Source organism: Candida orthopsilosis (assembly GCF_000315875.1).
Source record: "Candida orthopsilosis Co 90-125, chromosome 2 draft sequence".
In the NCBI taxonomy this organism is placed as follows: domain Eukaryota; kingdom Fungi; phylum Ascomycota; class Pichiomycetes; order Serinales; family Debaryomycetaceae; genus Lodderomyces; species Lodderomyces orthopsilosis.
In genome coordinates this window covers 1,183,344-1,200,212 of record NC_018295.1, presented here as the reverse complement: position 1 = coordinate 1,200,212, position 16,869 = coordinate 1,183,344, and the positions used below count along the sequence as shown (strand labels likewise).

The following is a 16,869-nucleotide window of genomic DNA, read 5'->3' as shown; positions in this document are numbered from 1 at the left end:
AAAGGACCAGGTCAATAAAAATTGAGATGAGTGGTATACAGGATCTAAAATCCTCCAATATAGCACCGTCCGAGAATCAGCTACAGTTGACACATATCCTGAGCTCTGATCAACCACTACCGAACCAAAATCATATTGAATCTCAAAAATCACCAAGGCCGGAAGTAGATGCAGGATTGATACTCGATGAGGAGCTAAATATGTTACTCACAACTTCTCAACCACAACAAGATAAACTCGAGGGGCACTCTAAAAGTGAACCACAAGATTTGAACATGGACATCAAGGAGCTGTATATTGGGAGCTCAAAAACCGTGAGTGGTTCCCAGACCCCAAATTTGAAACCACTAACGAGCCCAAAGAGCGGAGAAATAGGACCATTGAAACAGGACCTAATACAGGACAATAGTGCAAACAAATCCCGGCATACAACAGAAAAATTAAAACGAGTGATTACGCATCAAGAGCAAGATGCTGAAGAGCTGGTTTCAAATTCACGAGTCTCTGCGTACGCTAGGCTAGACTTTGAAAATAATGTGTTTTATGTTCAGACCTTGCAGGTCGTATTAGGTAGAAAATCGAATGACGAATTTATACAACAAGATGTGGATGTGCACTTGTCAGAAAGGAAAGCAATTTCGAGAAGACACGCCAAGATCTTTTACAACTTTGGAACTCAAAGGTTTGAGATATCGGTGTTGGGAAAAAATGGGGCGTTCGTAGATGAAACATTTGTTGAAAAGGGTGTTACGATACCTCTCATAGATGGGGTCAAAATTCAAATTGGTGATATATCATTTAGATTTGTCCTACCTGCACCCCCGAATGAGACCCTTGATCAACAAAACGGACCCAAGCAATTTAATCCGAGTGATGCCATTAATTTAAAGTCTAATTTGTTTTCCAAACCCCCTATGGCAAAGGACTCGCTCAAAAAGCTGCTTGATTCCGATAGTCATCATGATAATAAATTGTCGTTACGTAAAAAATCAATGAGCAGACGAGATTCTCTTTTGAGAATAAGGAAATTATCCAATGCAAGAAGGAAATCGGCTGCGGCCAACGACGAACTAAATGAATTGTTGAAAGATTTGGGAGTTACTTCTATTGAAAATATCAATGAGGAAGAATCAGATTTGCTTGATGCGCAAATTCAAAGTCTATTAAACGAAGATAGTGAATTAGGGCTTGGTGATGGCATGATCAGTCTTGCTCGCATGAACGAATCTGCCATTGCAGATGATGATGACGAGTTCGATTTGGTCAAGGGAATAGAACAAGACGCAAAAATGGAGAAAGAAATTTTGGAAATTGATGCCAGCATAAATCAACTCAATCGAGAAATTGCCGAGTTGGCATCTCAAGGTGGCAATGAAAGTCTAATAATTGAAAAAGACGAGTTGCGAAAGAGTTTGGAAGAAACGAAAAAACAGAAAAAGGATCATATTTCTCAGCGCAGGTCGTCTTTTGTGAAAAATGCCGGACCTTTGCGTTCAACCCCTCTTATGGGCAAGCCTGCCTCCATCCAGCCATCTTCATCTTCCACGCTTTACAACAGGTTTGGTACATTGGACAAGTCCTTGCCATTTTTGACAAACTCCGCCATGCCACAAGCAATATTACCAAAATTGGAAGCACCTGTATTCTTAATAACTTCAGAACCAGGAGCTATTCGAACGCGACCTCCACCGCGTGCCATTGCTGTGGAAGATCATTTACATCGTGCATCCTACTATTATCCAAAGACTCTAGAGCAACAATCTCAATTCCCTAAACCAAAGGGGAAGAAAATAATACCTCGAAAAACTCCCAAAAGGGTCTATTCTATTGAAGAAATACCTGAGCAATACAGGTCGAAGCCAAATTTGACATTCACTTCAATGGCTAGTAATGTATTGAGCACGGGAGCTGCTAGCAATGGACTAACCATAAATGAAACCATCGAAGCGATCAAGGAAGTATATCCTTACTTCAAATACTGTCAGGAAGGTTGGCAGGCTTCCGTCGCTCATTGCATAAAAAACACCAAAATTTTCAAACGTGTTGTCAAGAGAGGCTACGAATGGCTTTACACTATGGACGAGCCGTACAAGAGCGAGAGGGATTCCGTTAAATCCAAGCACAAGGAATACATGGATGAGTTGATGAAAGCTGAAATTCTCAGGCAGCAGGAAATACGCCAGAACCAAAGAATAGGGCAATATGAACTCAACAATAAATTGTACACAAATAGAAATACGCAGCCACCAGTTTCCAGACCCGTTCCTCCAGTTCAATATGATCATGGCGTGCAATCAAACAGTGGGCAGGTCAAAGCTTTTCCCCAACTGCCGGTCGCTACTCCTCAGCCCTCTGCATCGATAAATGATGCTAAAACACAAAAGTCCTTGGACTATTTGAGAGCTGAATTGTTCAAATTGTACAAGTCACGTAATGTATCTTATGATAAAGTGGCCGCCACTCAGCTTATCACGAAAGCGTTAGCAACAACAATAGCCCAAGTGAACAATATCGGAGCTAAGGCAGGGTGTGGTGACAACGCGTTGAATTTTTTGGTTGAAAAAGCCCCACAACAGGTGAGTAAAATTTTAGACATTGCTTTGACAAAGTCTATCAAGGAGCACGAAGGTGGTCTAGCATCTGCTAGAAGTACACCCTCTAGAAGCAGTCCTGTGCCAGCTCCTTCATCACTGGGCCAACAGACTTACCATACTGCTCCTGGAAATCAGAGCCAGTCAATTAACCATCCTATTACAGGGGCACGACCCCAGAGCTCACCTATCTTTGAATCCAACAACTTATTGCGGCACTCGTCTCCAGAAAGTTCTCTGGGTCAAAATGCGAATACACCTTCACACACGACTCCCTTGCAGAATACAAACTCGCCCCCTAAAGCGGTGGCAGGGCCAAAAACGGAGACCCTGCCTTCTCCTCGTCGACCAGTGAAATCAACTCCCGACCCACCATTATCACGACCACTGTTTGGAAAGCCTCCCAATTTGGGTAGACCTGGATCTTATGCTAGACCTCAAGCTTACGGTAAACCACCGGGGGTAGGAAACAGTCTTTCTCGACCTCCAACATTCTTATCAAATAAACCGTCTTTTCATTCTGGAGTCAAAAGAGAGACGGATGCTGATAATTACGATAGCGGCCAGCCGACGAAGGCTGCAAAGACTCAGTAATGTTTGTTGAAAGCGGGGTAAAGGTTTATGTACTTATGTAACAATAGTTTTATACAAAAGTTACCAGTCGTAGGTTGAATAGATCTTTATCTATATACAAACAGCCACGACCTGCTGACTCAATGCACTTGGGAGACAACCTCCGTTGTTGTTGGTATTGTTGGAACTGTGAAAAGTCACGTGTAATCCCAGAGGCATTTTTTTGCGACACACGAACGAACACTAAAAAACAAAGTAATCAAGTGGCAAACAGTAATCAACATCTCATTTAATCTACAACAATACACCTAGAAGCTTCTGCGTCATCAGATCAATAAACAAAGATGAATTCAATAGCTCAAAGATATACCAATGCACAGAACAATGATGTATTAAACGAGATAAGCTCAATTAATTCATCACGTACGTCGCACCAACAATTTAACTTGGCTCCTTCAATTGCCGTTCCTCCAATTTCACAACCTACAGACTTCTTGAGAGCACATACTGATGATTCAAAGAATCCAGATTGTAAAATTAAAATAGCGCATGGTACAACTACGTTAGCTTTCCGTTTCCAAGGAGGTATCATTGTTGCAGTTGATTCGCGTGCTACCGCTGGTAACTGGATAGCATCACAAACAGTCAACAAGGTTATCAGAATCAATCCTCAATTACTAGGTACAATGGCTGGTGGTGCCGCAGATTGTCAATTCTGGGAGACTTGGTTAGGTACGCAATGTAGATTACATGAATTGAGAGAGAAGGAAAGAATATCCGTCGCTGCGGCTTCAAAGATATTGAGTAACTTGGTATATTCTTACAAGGGCATGGGATTAAGTATGGGAACAATGGTTTGTGGTCATACAAAGAAAGAAGGACCAACCATATATTATGTTGATTCCGATGGAACTCGTTTGAAAGGTGATTTGTTTTGTGTCGGTTCAGGTCAAACATTTGCCTACGGTGTCTTGGATTCAGAATATAAATGGGATTTAACGGTTGATGAAGCATTGTATTTGGGAAAAAGGAGTATCTTGGCTGCTACTCATAGAGATGCGTACTCTGGTGGTTCAGTTAATTTGTACCACGTAAATGAAGAAGGGTGGACCTACCATGGTAATTACAATGTGGGCGATTTATTTTGGGAAGTTAAAGAAAAGGAAAAGTCATTTGTGAATGTTGATGGGTAGTTCCTATATCGATGTAATGGGTTCTTCATCGAAGTGGAGTATTTTGTGTAAACCTTTCTATAGATTCACGTGAAGAGTGGTATCTCGTTTCAAGAAAAATCTTGTCACATTTTGTCACATGACTTACTGAGGGCAGTAAGCAATCTCTTTTTTCCTTTCCGCTACCATTTAGATGCACACAAAATTCGTTTTCTTCCAGTAGAACAAAACTGTTTGAGTGAAAATTTATTTGAGCTTGTACCAAAGGTTTATCCAACGAAGTTATATACAAATAATAGCCAAAGATGGTATGTCACAACGCCTTGCAAAATCGGAGAATATAAGATCAGGTTGACATAAGGGTACTACTACAGTATGGAGTCATGATGACGTTTTGAGATGTTGAAATTGAGAGATGAATACGAGGACAGTCATGGATCATCGCTGTGTAAAAAGCAGACATATGTTGATGACACCCTCGCCACAGACTCTATACTTCTGGCCATTTCAAAGTGAGACAACATTTAAGGCGATGTTACAGTCCAGCCAAAACCAACCTGATCACCTTGTCATTTTAACACATGGAAATACTAACGTTTCTCCCTTATAGTCTAGCAAAACCCAAAACCCTATGCGTGAGTTGCGTATCGAGAAATTAGTCTTGAACATTTGTGTTGGTGAATCCGGTGATAGATTAACCAGAGCCTCAAAGGTTTTGGAACAATTATCTGGTCAAACCCCAGTTCAATCAAAAGCTAGATACACTGTCAGAACCTTCGGTATTAGAAGAAATGAAAAGATTGCTGTTCACGTTACTGTCAGAGGACCAAAAGCTGAAGAAATCTTGGAAAGAGGATTGAAAGTCAAGGAATATCAATTAAGAAACAGAAACTTTTCAGCCACCGGTAACTTTGGTTTCGGTATTGACGAACACATTGATTTGGGTATCAAATATGACCCATCTATTGGTATTTACGGTATGGACTTTTACGTTGTTATGGGAAGAGCCGGTGCTAGAGTTACCAGAAGAAAGAGAGTTAGATCTACCATTGGTAACAACCACAAGACCAACAAAGAAGACACTATCCAATGGTTCAAGACCAAGTACGATGCTGATGTTTTGGACAAATAAACGTGTTGAATTAATGGTCTAATATATAGCCACATCATTAGTTTAATGTAAAATACAACCTTTTCGGAAAAACCATGAAGTAGAGCCATTTCGGTTTTGATGCCTTGTAGGGTTTCAATTTTGACAGCTTTGAACTAAAAGGAAAGTAAAGAACATGCAATGGTAATGTGGCCCGAGCGGCAAAAGTACATTTTCACCTTGATTCTCTACTTTCCAGATCACTTCAAAACGCCGTTCACTACTAATTCTCTCGATCTATCCATTTCATTAATAACAAGAAATTCTCAAAGTTGATAGCACTATGCGGCTTCAACAAGCCACACCTATGAAGTGGTATTTTACGCTAGGCTGCGTTTAAAAATTAGGGTATTAGTTACAGACGGTCTATACAAGTACCAGGGCTGTTTTTAAAGAGATGGGATAAGAAGAACTTGCATGTTGTAATGAATCTCGTCTTGTGTTAGGGTTCAAACATCTCTGATTTTAACTTAAATTCACCAGATGGTGAGCCCATGAAACTATGAGAGAAGCTACTCTAGAAGTGGGTACAAAAAATTACATGCCTTTCCTGTAGACATCAAAAATGAAATTACTTTCTGAACTTCAAACGCTGGCAAAATGTTTTACAATATTCCGTTGCAGCCGGTAACGGAATTTGAGGAGAAAAGTGTTATCAAATCACAAAACCAAAACTGATTGCGAAAACAGAAACAAAAATATTTGTAATGTATTTCTTTTTCCTTTGGCCACAGGGCGTTTGGGCTCAAGACAAAACTTCGTAAATAAGACCAACCCCACCCACAAAACAAAGACAATATTTATCACTTCACTTTACTTTCTCCAAGTTGTATTAGTTTGGAGCACCGTTTATTTCATAACCATTTTCTTATTGGTATACCCTAAGCACCCCAGCGACTCATATCCACTACTTGTTTCAATATGGTTTCGATGGGTTATGAACCTGTGGAGCATTTACCATACATTTGTGAGAACATAAGTCCAGAAGAAAGGGCAAATGTTGAGCAGTTGATACGGTTAGAACTAGCTAATCAGTTTAATACCACTTTTACAACTGCACCCACCACGGGTGTACCCTCAACTGTCGGCAGTAATGCACAACCACTACAACACCTACGAAACGAACCATTACAGCAACACCCTTCAGCTGATCTGAGCTTAAGAAATATCACCATGCATCCTATGGATGAAGAAAATTTGATAGCAAATGGGATTCGAAGTACCATGCTAGAAATGAGCAAACAACAATACGAAGAAGAATCGGATGACGAGGAAGATGAAAACATGAATGAAGATGTTTATTTGGCCAGAAATGTTGACTTTCCATTGTCCTCACCTTTGGAAGAATCGTCTTCGAGTCGTGAAGACAGCGGAGTAAATTATACAACATTAGGACATGCAACATCACGTCAATGGAATGTGAATATGTTGCACGAAAGTGGGCAAGGGACGCACATCCTTCAGCTGAATCACTTAAAAGAGCTTGATAACCTGAAGAAAGATTTAATGACAAGCGTGAGCAATAAGAGAAAAATTATTGATGATGTGAATGAGTTACGAAAGAAGCGTCAGTTAAACGATCTTCAACCAGCAGATTTTTCAAAAGTGCGATGGTCCCCTGAAATCATTACTGCATCGGAAATGAATATAGAAGAGACAAAGAAAAATAGGTAGATGGAAGCCACATCAGTATGAACTTTTTTCTATTTCAATAATATATGCATGTGGACGTCCTGGTGACACTATATATTCTCCAACGACTTACTTGTATCTTTTCTTTGCAGAAATATGTAGTCTGTTTTGTTACTACCAACATTGACCACTCTTGGACATCCTTCTCGATGCTTTTCTAATTGGCAACATTCCAAACAATAATATGCATCAGTACCATTCTCGTTATTCAACCCTAGGCCATTACCACAAAGTAAACATTTATTTATTAGGTGTCCCTGCGAGCAATCTTGACAAATGTGGACTTTTGCAGTTGGTTTAACGAAAGAATCACAGATGGGACATCTACCATCACAATTCGGGCATACTTGACCAATATATTTGCCTGGTTGTTTCATGCATTGTACAAGATCATACTGATGGCGAGACATCGGGTACTGTAGTATTAGATTTTGCCGGTTATGCTCTAATATAAGATAAAATATCTGCACAAAAGTGTAATGGCGTTGGTTTATGATGGCGTATTCATCGATGCAGTCACGTGTATTTAATTCTTATTCATTGTTTTTTTATATTTCTGTTTTGTCAGAAATTTAAATAAAGACCACACATTTACTCTCTCCTTTTCTCGTTTCAGTTATATTTTTGCAACCTTCACCATTGGGAGAACACAATATACACGATATAAAGTGCTAAAATAGGACCCATCTATTATCATATACCAACGCAGATTATATACCTACATTGCACTGATGGATGAATCACATTTGGATGAATGCATGATTTGTTTAGAACACATGCAACCAACACACCATGTCGGAAAAACACCTTGTTGTCGCAATAAACTATATCATCAGGACTGTATTGAAATTTGGGCATCTAAATCAAATAGTTGTCCGACGTGTAGAAGCAGATTTCATCAAATTCATATCCTGTTAAAAGCTGAATCAAGCACGACATTAAGAACGATTCAGATTCAAGATAAGTTATTACCAAATCCAGCGATAAATCAAATTCCATCACAATTTATTGTTAACCCGATTGACCATGGCAATGATGCAGAAGATGTTGGCTCTTGTACTTCAGATTCTGGATTTTGCTGCCTTTGTGCCATAACCAGACGCAATTCACCACTATTACCGTGTCAACAATGTGCATCGAGCTTCCATGTGAACTGTCTTGGAATTAGTGATGCGGCTACTGACGACTATTTCAACTGGTATTGTCCCATGTGTGACTACAATCAAGAAACAATTATACCAATGCGACCAATACGCCGAGCTCTATTTACAGGAGTAACAAGAAGGCAAATGCCATCCTCAAGGCGATTAGTAATACGAAATGAAAATGACGAAATTGATGATAGTTTTTTGTACAATGATGAACCAATGCCTGTGTTTAGTAACTTGCAACCACGTCATGATGACATACCGAGAGCCAATAACGTTATAAATGGGGGTGTGATACTACGAAGGGAACAGAAATTGAAACTGCGATTGAGCGAAGAAGAAGTGAGTTCGTGGGATATGTTTGAACAAGCTCGCAATCAGCCAGGAGATGATATAGGTATGGATGTTACATCATCAAGTGCAACAAAAGATGACACCACGCGTAGGCGAAGGAAGAAAAGAACTGCTAATTCAGTGCAGCCTTCCCAACAACTTTCAATGCCTCATCAACAAACAATGACTCCTCTCCCGGGAAGTTCAACTTTACAAGGAAGTCGAATATCAAACTTAATTGGTCAATTAAAACATGCAAAAAAGCAGTACAACACCGTAACCTTATCGTCATCGTCAACCACGGGAGTGCCCCTTGCGCTCGCCCCATCAACCATACTTCCTTCGTCATCAGCATCAGATTCGGCTGCATCAATAGGCAATAGTCCAATGGAAACAACCTCGTACTCAAGTGATGATAACGAATACACTCAACGACGAGAATTAACCTTGGAAGAGAAGCATATTATACAAAAGATTGTTCGGAGTAGATTAAAACCCAGATATAAACCAGGATCTAATGAAGAAGGCTATATTTCGAACGAAGAGGAATTTGTTACCATTAATAAGGGTATATCTCGAAATATCTATGCGCATATTGTCAACTCCGTTGATGAAGTGGACGAGTTCTTCAAAAACGAAGCTAAGTTGAAACAAGTGGTCAATAAGTATATACAGTGAATAGAGAATAGGGAAGTAAACGTGAAATTCAGGTTCGTAACATTGAAATATGTTTTTTAACGTCAATTATTTTATTACTTCCATCTATCTTCTACGCGGACCCTTTGGCTTACTAAACTTTAATCCATTCGACGGCTTGTTAGCTGAAGCAGATGATGAGGTAGATGTAGGAGTAGCGGTTCCTGATCCAGGCGTATCATCATCGACTACCTCTAACTCACTCAACTCCAATTCATCCAAATCTCCAACTTCTAAATTTTTGTCTAAAATAACGCCTTCATTGAGGTACGTCTTTAAGTGGTTGATTAAACTGTTTTTCGAGGCGGCATAAATCATTCTGTCTTTCACTGATGAACCGGATGGACAACTGTAGATGAATGTGTACTTATTAGGAGAGTAGTTATAGATGGAATAAGTCGGACCTGAAGGCGAATTGTCTTGTAGTTTCTTTACCAAGCTGTTCAATCCAACGTTAGTGTCCTTGGTTGTCAACTTGATCAATTCACTCCCCAAATCGATATTGAACACCAACAAACGTTGATCATTTGCGTCCAGAGCTAAGCTTTGAAATTCATTTTCCAACTCACCATCAAATTTATACAATATGTCTGAAGTTGCAGATGACGACGGAGATGACATGCTTGCTAATTCCCTTTTAAATCCATATTCATGGCCTTGCATGTGGCTCTTATTATTCAAATTCTGCAAGATCTTTTCATCTTCAGTCAATGGACCGCTTTCTCCATCTTCATTAATAACCTTTTCCAAATACTCAGCACTCAACTCATCCAATTCAGTCCAAGCAAACTTATATGCAAAACTTGATGAACCCAAGTTTGACAACAAGGTGTTCTTTGTTGAAGCATACAACATTTTTTGCTTTATAGGAGCCGAATCGGGAATAAAAGATACAAAAACCTTGGATGATTTATAAGGTATAATAATATAAACAGGTTGTGGGTATTGCTTAGATATGTATGAGTGTAATTGTTCAAAGACTGATGAAAGGGAAGTTGAACTGGGTTGGGTAAAGGACGTATCGGGTATCAATTGAGTTGAGTCGGGCGAGACCTTGATTATTATTGTTGAAGTATCATTTTTAACTTCGTTTGAGAGCTGTTCTGATACGGTTATACCGGACTGTGTGGACATACTTGATTAGCAATTGAAATTTAGTGTTGACCCTGAAATGTTGAAATGTCGGCGTTAATCATATGAGTGTATGAAGCTACCAATTGGAAGCTGCAAATTTTGTGTAAACTTTAATTCTGTTTTTGGATTTGATGTAAACAAAGAGACAAAAATCAATCAAATTCAACCTTACCCCCATCATTCCAATCAGTGATATACTTCAACGTCAGTGACGAGATATAGGTAAATCCCAGCATACACTATACATTATTGTGATGCACGCAACAAAAGAATGGGTCTTTTCAATGTATTTATTTCACTAGACTCCACATGCATACCAACATTTGATCCATCAATTGATTCAATTAATTTACAAGTGAAGTCTCTTTTATACCTATTCAAAAGGCTACGAATCAACAAGTTGGCTCCATTAGTAAAAAATGGGAAATTTGCATATACAGATTCATTGGTAATTAATAATGACCCCACTTTTGCGAAACTTGACAAAACTTATAATGTAACTAAATTTGAAGAGATCTTACTTGATGATGAGTATCGAGTATTGGTTGATTTCATCAAGAATAAGTTTCGTTCAATGTGCTTCATTGATGGTGTTCCTGAGAACCTATCACTGCCAGGAAGTCCAACAAGAGATCAATCAACAAGTGCTGTCTTGGATAACGATGATGATTTTCCACCCTTTTTAGACTATAAAGAACGAAAATCGAAGTTATTTAAATTCAAATTGTTTTCCATTACGCAACAACATACAACAGAGTCAATTGCAAGTATACTCAGTGGATCAAATATTTACATTGAACATAAAGTACCGTTTTTGAAGAGATACAATATTGCACTTACTGCAATTACTAAAGTTATTGGTAAATCCTCGACCACAAAATTTACCATTAGTCAAGATGAAAAACTGAAGATTATAAGAAACTATCTCACTCTATTGGCAATTCATGTACAAGTGATGAGAATATATGATGAGTATACCAAGTTGCATCCACTTGTGGCTACTCCTACTGACTCGCTCAGCCATTCAACATCCAAATTGTCACTCAATGAACCATCACTGGCATCATTTCCAATGAAAGCACAGCTAAAGTCACCTACAAAGTCACCTACAAAACTAGCGAGGAGAGAATCACAACCCCTACTTCGAACAAAACCATCAATACTGAAATTGCGGCTCGAAGAATTGTATAATCCAATAACCAGCCCGCCTCAACTTCAGTATGGAGATAAAACATCAAGTAACGGCTCTGGTTCTGGTTCAGTTACTTTATCAGAAGATGTTGAAGGTAAAGAGATTTTACGATTAGACGTTTACGAAAGGTGTAAAGTCGCGGTTAATGAAAAAGTCAAGTCAGAAAGAAAGAAATTGGATCGATTTCTGGCAACCTCGTAACCGCTGAGCGTTAATACTTATAAAGATATAGAGTTTAATAGATATGCGAGCATTTCTTAAGGAGAATAGTAAAAACGGCGCACATTTTGCAACTAATTCGCAACACAAACCATACAGCAAATGTAGGAAGAAAAAATCATCAGGACATACGAAGCATTCTTTTCTAGAATCTCAATACATTTACAACAATGATGTCAGTACCGCTCCGTACTAAAAACATAATTCTGCTAGCTCAAAGAGCAAAACTACTTCCCAACTATACGCTCAAATCACAATTCATACGGTCATCTCACACCATACGCCACCATCTCCACACATCATCAACATTCCAAAACCTATTTGGTGGAGGATCATCCACATCTAAATCACTTCGAGGTAAATTAAGTTCGGACCCAGAACAACTACTTAAACCACTGGCCAAAACTCAAGTATCATCAAATCCAGCTGACATTTTAACTCAAAATGATATCTTGATGTATTCAACCAAACCCCAGAACTATATTGAGAGTATTAAGCTGAATGGATTCCATTTGGCCAATAATTATTTCATCCTGTCGCCTGATTCTAATGGTGATTTGATTGGTTTGTGTTTATTAGGATCAGAAACATTTGAAGTGAAATTAACCAACATGAAGAAGCATAAGATCGAGGAAAAAGGACTGGGGGACAATTTCTCCATTGAAAATCACATCGTTACTTTTCATGAATCTATCCTACAGATTTTTGCCAAGATTCACCCAAAACCGGAATTGGTTGTTGTTGGACTAGGTAAAACTAGTCGATTATTAAATCATGAAAATCGGAAATGGTTTAGTGCAATGGGCATTCAATTGGAAATTAGTGATTCAACTAATGCAGGACAAATTTATGATTTATTGAGTACTGAGAGACCTGGTGTTATTGGTGCGTTGCTATTGCCTCCAAATTTGTGAACTTCAAATGGACTACTTGTAAATAGGGAGGGTTCTTTTTTTTTACATGTCTAGTGATTGATGTTTTAATTCAACGTTGTATTTAGTCTAGAAGTAACTTGAAGAAAGAGTATTCGTTATATAAATTGACTTTTTTCGTCAACTGTAGTTGTCCTTTGCCTCATTTGATGCTGCCGCAACAGCAGCTATAGCAGCAGCAGTAGTAGTTGCACTTGATGGTGACCTATTAGAAACGCCTACACCCAAACTGTCCCCATTACCAGTGGGGACATTCGTGTTTGTTGATTGAGCCAAAGGTAAATTACCAAAAAATGTTGAAAATCCCAGTGGTGTGCCAAATGTTATGTTCCATGGCGACGGAATTTGCATTAAGTTAGTGGAAGATGATGATGATGTCGACATTGGTGCTTGTGTACCTGGGATTTGTTGTCCATTGGGCATCAAATCACCCACGTTGTAGATATGTGAATGTTGTGGAGTTGACATCATTGACATAACTGGGTATTGAACAAACGCAGCCCCTCTGTTTGACTGAGAAGAGGCTGTTGTTTGTTGTGGTGGTAGTGCTGGTGGGGGCATTTTCCCATTTAGAGCAGGGTTCTCATTATTACCTGGCGGTTGAGGCGGTGGTGGTATTGGAATAGGATGTTGATAATGTACATGCATCTCCTGTTGTTGTTGTGATGGTGGTTGTTGGTGAGGAGGAAAGAATAGCACTGGCTGGTTAGGTGATGGTTTCTCGAATATTTTATCTAGCAACATCTTGGAGTTTGGCGTTGAGGAGTACCCTCCGCTGCCATGTCCACCAATTTCAAATGATGAGTGATCAGTAGTAAGATTTAGGTGACTTGAGTTCATACTATTGTGCGATAGTATGCTACTGTTATTATGATTATCCTTTGAGGAAGACATGGTCACGTTATGGTTGTCCATTAAGGTTGACAGCTGAGGGTTCAATTGTGGGGGATGTAGTGGTATTAATGTTGGTTGAGTAGGTTCCATTTTAATATGAGATTTACTTTTGGATTCTCTCTTCCCATTGTTGTTGTTATTGTTATTTCTTCTTTTCTTCCCCGATATTGAATTGACATCAGTTAAAACTATTTGAAACTTATTCATTCCTGCTTGCATTCTCGCCTTGTTCTCTGCTTTTGACCTGTTAGGATCTTTGCCTTGAATAACATTTTGTGAGGTTCCCGAGGATGTGGTAGTCAAAGTGTAACCGGACTTAAAAGAGGTAGTTGTAGTGGTGGGATATATGGACGATCTGTTGTGATTCTTTACCTTGTTCATAACTTTCTTTGGCTTGCCTTCTGTAAATACTCCCATCTTTGGTTGATTTGAAAGTTTCGCCGGTGTAGGACTAGGTGGAGGCTGGTTTTCCTTATCATTTTCATCATCGTCGTCATTTTGTTTTTCGTCATGCTTAGGCAATTTTTTTGAATCAAGAGTATCATCAAGGCTTATATTCGAAAGCCTTTCTGTGGATGTAACTAGTATTGTTGATGGTGATTCAGGTCTGGTTTGTTTATTGGCAGGGGTGTTGAAATCCAACTTAGATTCGTTAGATGTGTCCTGCAGGCTCTTCTTACACGGCGTTTGTGGTAGTAGGTCGCCATCTTTAAGATTTTCACTATTTTTACCATCTTTGCTCGATTCTTTCTTTATTCGGCTAGTGATTGTTGGTGATTTTGCCTCAGGTTTATCATCTTCCTCATCCTCGCTATCCTGTTCGTCTTCAGTGTCTTTGTCATCATCAGGTAGACAAACTTCTTTTTTGATAACTTCTTTCTCATTGTCTTCATTTTCAGCTCTAGTTATAATACTCAACTTATGCGGAACTCTTGGTGGAGTGTCAACCATATTAATACTTCTCTTTGTGGCACTTTTCAAAGGATCTTGCAAGATCTTTCTGTTACTTGCAACCGTATTCAAATTAAACTTTGATGGTGTTATGCTAAAATTTTCAAAATTCAAGCTAGTATTACATCCATTGGCATTATCCTTATTTGATCTTATTGGTGAATCAATGAAAAATTCACAATTTTGTTGAAAAATCTTTTCATTGAATGGTGTTATACTATTGGCTTGGTTTATTGAATTACCGCCACTCATAAAGTTGAAGTTGAAATTGTGATTTATAAAAGGTGTCAATCCGAAATTTTGATATTCATAGTCATTGACGTTGTATGTCGGGACAAAGTTTGTTGATGTATTGGCACTTTGTGGTGCCAGTTGCTCCAGTCGTTGATTCTGTTGTGCCAGCAGCTGATTTAGTAGCTGTGGCTGTATCTGTGTTTGCAGTAATGAAGAAGATATAAATAGTTTGTTCGGTGTGGAGTTGAATGAGATGATTTGTTCATTCGAATAGGTTTTTGAGATTAGTGGTGTCCATCCGGTTAGATTTGTTAGTTGGTTTGTCAATTTAGATGCTGATGGTGGTATTGACAACGAAGGAGCTTGTTGTTGTGATGGTTGCGCATGTGTTTTCTTTGCTGATTGTACTAAAGACTTCTTAAACGGTGTAGACGTTACTTTATTCGTTGCAGGGGTCTTTACGATATAAGAAGCTCTATTCAGTTTTGAGTCACTCGAATCATCTCTAGCAGGCGATGAACGTAGAAATTCATGCGACATATTCGGCAGGGGCTTACGCGATATCTGATAGCAAAATGAAGCAAATCACAAGTTGATGGGTTTATTTTTGACTTTCAAGCCCTTACTATTGGCCGTTTTTAAGCTAAGTTTTGAAGCTTGCAAATAAGTAGCCTCAAAATAGCGAGTGTGGGTGAATATGCGTATTGGTATGGTTGATCAACCACGGAAGAAGCAAACTTGAATTTATGATAATGATGATGATATGTCGGTTGCGTTCTGTTGGGTTTCTCTTAATGGTGGTTGATTGGGACTGGCTAGTGTATTTGGTGAATGCCGTGGTTAATTTATACTAGATACGTTTATAATCTAATCTCTTTTGATAGCAATAGAACAACAGTGGTATAGGTATATGTCCTGTATTTGTTGGTATAGATATAAAATTTTCTAATATAATTGTTTATGTTTTGAGTTTTCTTTTGATGGAAGATGAAACGTAGAACAAAGAGAATAATCCACCACAAAAAGAGTATTACGCACACACAACATACACCAAATACAAAGAGATCTTTATGAAAGGGAATTTCCGCCTCAGCATCCTCTCCCCTCAACCCATGCTACACAAGTCTGGTCATATAACAATTGATGTCGTAGTATAGTAATAGGCAGCATCTATTTCTTACACTGCCTCGCTTCCCTCGGAATTCAGTATTTGTTTTGTTTACCTTTTTTTTATTGTGTTTGATTTTCGCGTTCTTAAGTAGCATTGACAGAGAACTATAGCCTGGGTACATATAGCTACTTGTAAGCAAACGTAGTCTCCATAATGCCTGGTTCTTCATCTGATAGCTTCTGCGAACCATCCAGTTGAAATAGCAATGTCCAAAATATTGAGTTTTATGACATCAATTACACAATGCATACGCTTGATTGCAGAATTTCGCGTTTTTTGTGATATACTGAACACGCACACAAACTTTCATTTACCACTCACCACCCAAACAACAGCAACAATTGCAATTACAATTACGAACCCCTCTCCACCTCCTCTCTCTTATCCAGGGATACTACATGCATAACGGAATAAACGTAGCTAAAGCGGAACAGAACTCATTTGATATCCTTACAGGTAGTGAGAGGACAAACTTTTGATGAGTTTGCGAGGGATCGAAAGGGGGGGTGGAAGTACGAGCAGGTAATTGATGAGTGCTACACCCATTATTCGAATACATCAGCCTACACATATTCTTCTAGTAGGTTTGATTGATTGGGTTGGTTATACGTCTTTATGGTCTTGTTTGAAGCCGTGGGTTTACCATTTAAGAAAGATGTTACACTGTTTTGCAAACCAATTTTAGTGAAAATGAAAATAGTAACCTAGTTTACACCCTATCATAAACTCCCTTCTGCAAATATTTTTTTGCAACAAAACTGTGTCAAAACCGCTCTATCAAAAGTTG

The 16,869-nt window shown here is 38.8% G+C and overlaps 10 protein-coding genes across 10 annotated transcripts; 7 read left to right on the top strand and 3 right to left on the bottom strand. All coding sequences in view use genetic code 12, as the record gives it.

Moving 5' to 3' along the window:
• Positions 1-26: 26 nt before the first annotated feature.
• CORT_0B05630 (Fhl1 transcription factor) lies at positions 27-3,185 on the top strand (the record flags this gene model as incomplete). Its single annotated transcript, XM_003867660.1, has 1 exon — positions 27-3,185. The coding sequence occupies one exon, from the start codon at positions 27-29 to the stop codon at positions 3,183-3,185; it is 3,159 nt and encodes a 1,052-aa protein (XP_003867708.1).
• A 323-nt stretch (positions 3,186-3,508) lies between these two features.
• On the top strand, positions 3,509-4,357 carry CORT_0B05620 (Pre2 proteasome beta-5 subunit; the record flags this gene model as incomplete). Its single annotated transcript, XM_003867659.1, has 1 exon — positions 3,509-4,357. One exon carries the CDS (start codon positions 3,509-3,511, stop codon positions 4,355-4,357), a length of 849 nt encoding a protein of 282 aa, XP_003867707.1.
• Positions 4,358-4,641: 284 nt separating this feature from the next.
• CORT_0B05610 (Rpl11 ribosomal protein) lies at positions 4,642-5,468 on the top strand (the record flags this gene model as incomplete). The annotated part of the gene is made up of 2 exons (XM_003867658.1): positions 4,642-4,644; positions 4,947-5,468. 2 exons carry the CDS (start codon positions 4,642-4,644, stop codon positions 5,466-5,468), a joined length of 525 nt encoding a protein of 174 aa, XP_003867706.1.
• Positions 5,469-6,407: 939 nt separating this feature from the next.
• On the top strand, positions 6,408-7,160 carry CORT_0B05600 (hypothetical protein; the record flags this gene model as incomplete). The annotated part of the gene is made up of 1 exon (XM_003867657.1): positions 6,408-7,160. One exon carries the CDS (start codon positions 6,408-6,410, stop codon positions 7,158-7,160), a length of 753 nt encoding a protein of 250 aa, XP_003867705.1.
• Positions 7,161-7,228: 68 nt separating this feature from the next.
• Positions 7,229-7,588, bottom strand: CORT_0B05590 (pre-mRNA-splicing factor; the record flags this gene model as incomplete). The annotated part of the gene is made up of 1 exon (XM_003867656.1): positions 7,229-7,588. One exon carries the CDS (start codon positions 7,586-7,588, stop codon positions 7,229-7,231), a length of 360 nt encoding a protein of 119 aa, XP_003867704.1.
• Positions 7,589-7,909: 321 nt separating this feature from the next.
• On the top strand, positions 7,910-9,337 carry CORT_0B05580 (hypothetical protein; the record flags this gene model as incomplete). Its single annotated transcript, XM_003867655.1, has 1 exon — positions 7,910-9,337. One exon carries the CDS (start codon positions 7,910-7,912, stop codon positions 9,335-9,337), a length of 1,428 nt encoding a protein of 475 aa, XP_003867703.1.
• Positions 9,338-9,421: 84 nt separating this feature from the next.
• Positions 9,422-10,489, bottom strand: CORT_0B05570 (Twf1 protein; the record flags this gene model as incomplete). Its single annotated transcript, XM_003867654.1, has 1 exon — positions 9,422-10,489. The coding sequence occupies one exon, from the start codon at positions 10,487-10,489 to the stop codon at positions 9,422-9,424; it is 1,068 nt and encodes a 355-aa protein (XP_003867702.1).
• Positions 10,490-10,760: 271 nt separating this feature from the next.
• On the top strand, positions 10,761-11,882 carry CORT_0B05560 (hypothetical protein; the record flags this gene model as incomplete). The annotated part of the gene is made up of 1 exon (XM_003867653.1): positions 10,761-11,882. The coding sequence occupies one exon, from the start codon at positions 10,761-10,763 to the stop codon at positions 11,880-11,882; it is 1,122 nt and encodes a 373-aa protein (XP_003867701.1).
• Positions 11,883-12,070: 188 nt separating this feature from the next.
• CORT_0B05550 (hypothetical protein) lies at positions 12,071-12,814 on the top strand (the record flags this gene model as incomplete). The annotated part of the gene is made up of 1 exon (XM_003867652.1): positions 12,071-12,814. One exon carries the CDS (start codon positions 12,071-12,073, stop codon positions 12,812-12,814), a length of 744 nt encoding a protein of 247 aa, XP_003867700.1.
• A 138-nt stretch (positions 12,815-12,952) lies between these two features.
• CORT_0B05540 (hypothetical protein) lies at positions 12,953-15,451 on the bottom strand (the record flags this gene model as incomplete). Its single annotated transcript, XM_003867651.1, has 1 exon — positions 12,953-15,451. One exon carries the CDS (start codon positions 15,449-15,451, stop codon positions 12,953-12,955), a length of 2,499 nt encoding a protein of 832 aa, XP_003867699.1.
• Positions 15,452-16,869: the final 1,418 nt, after the last annotated feature.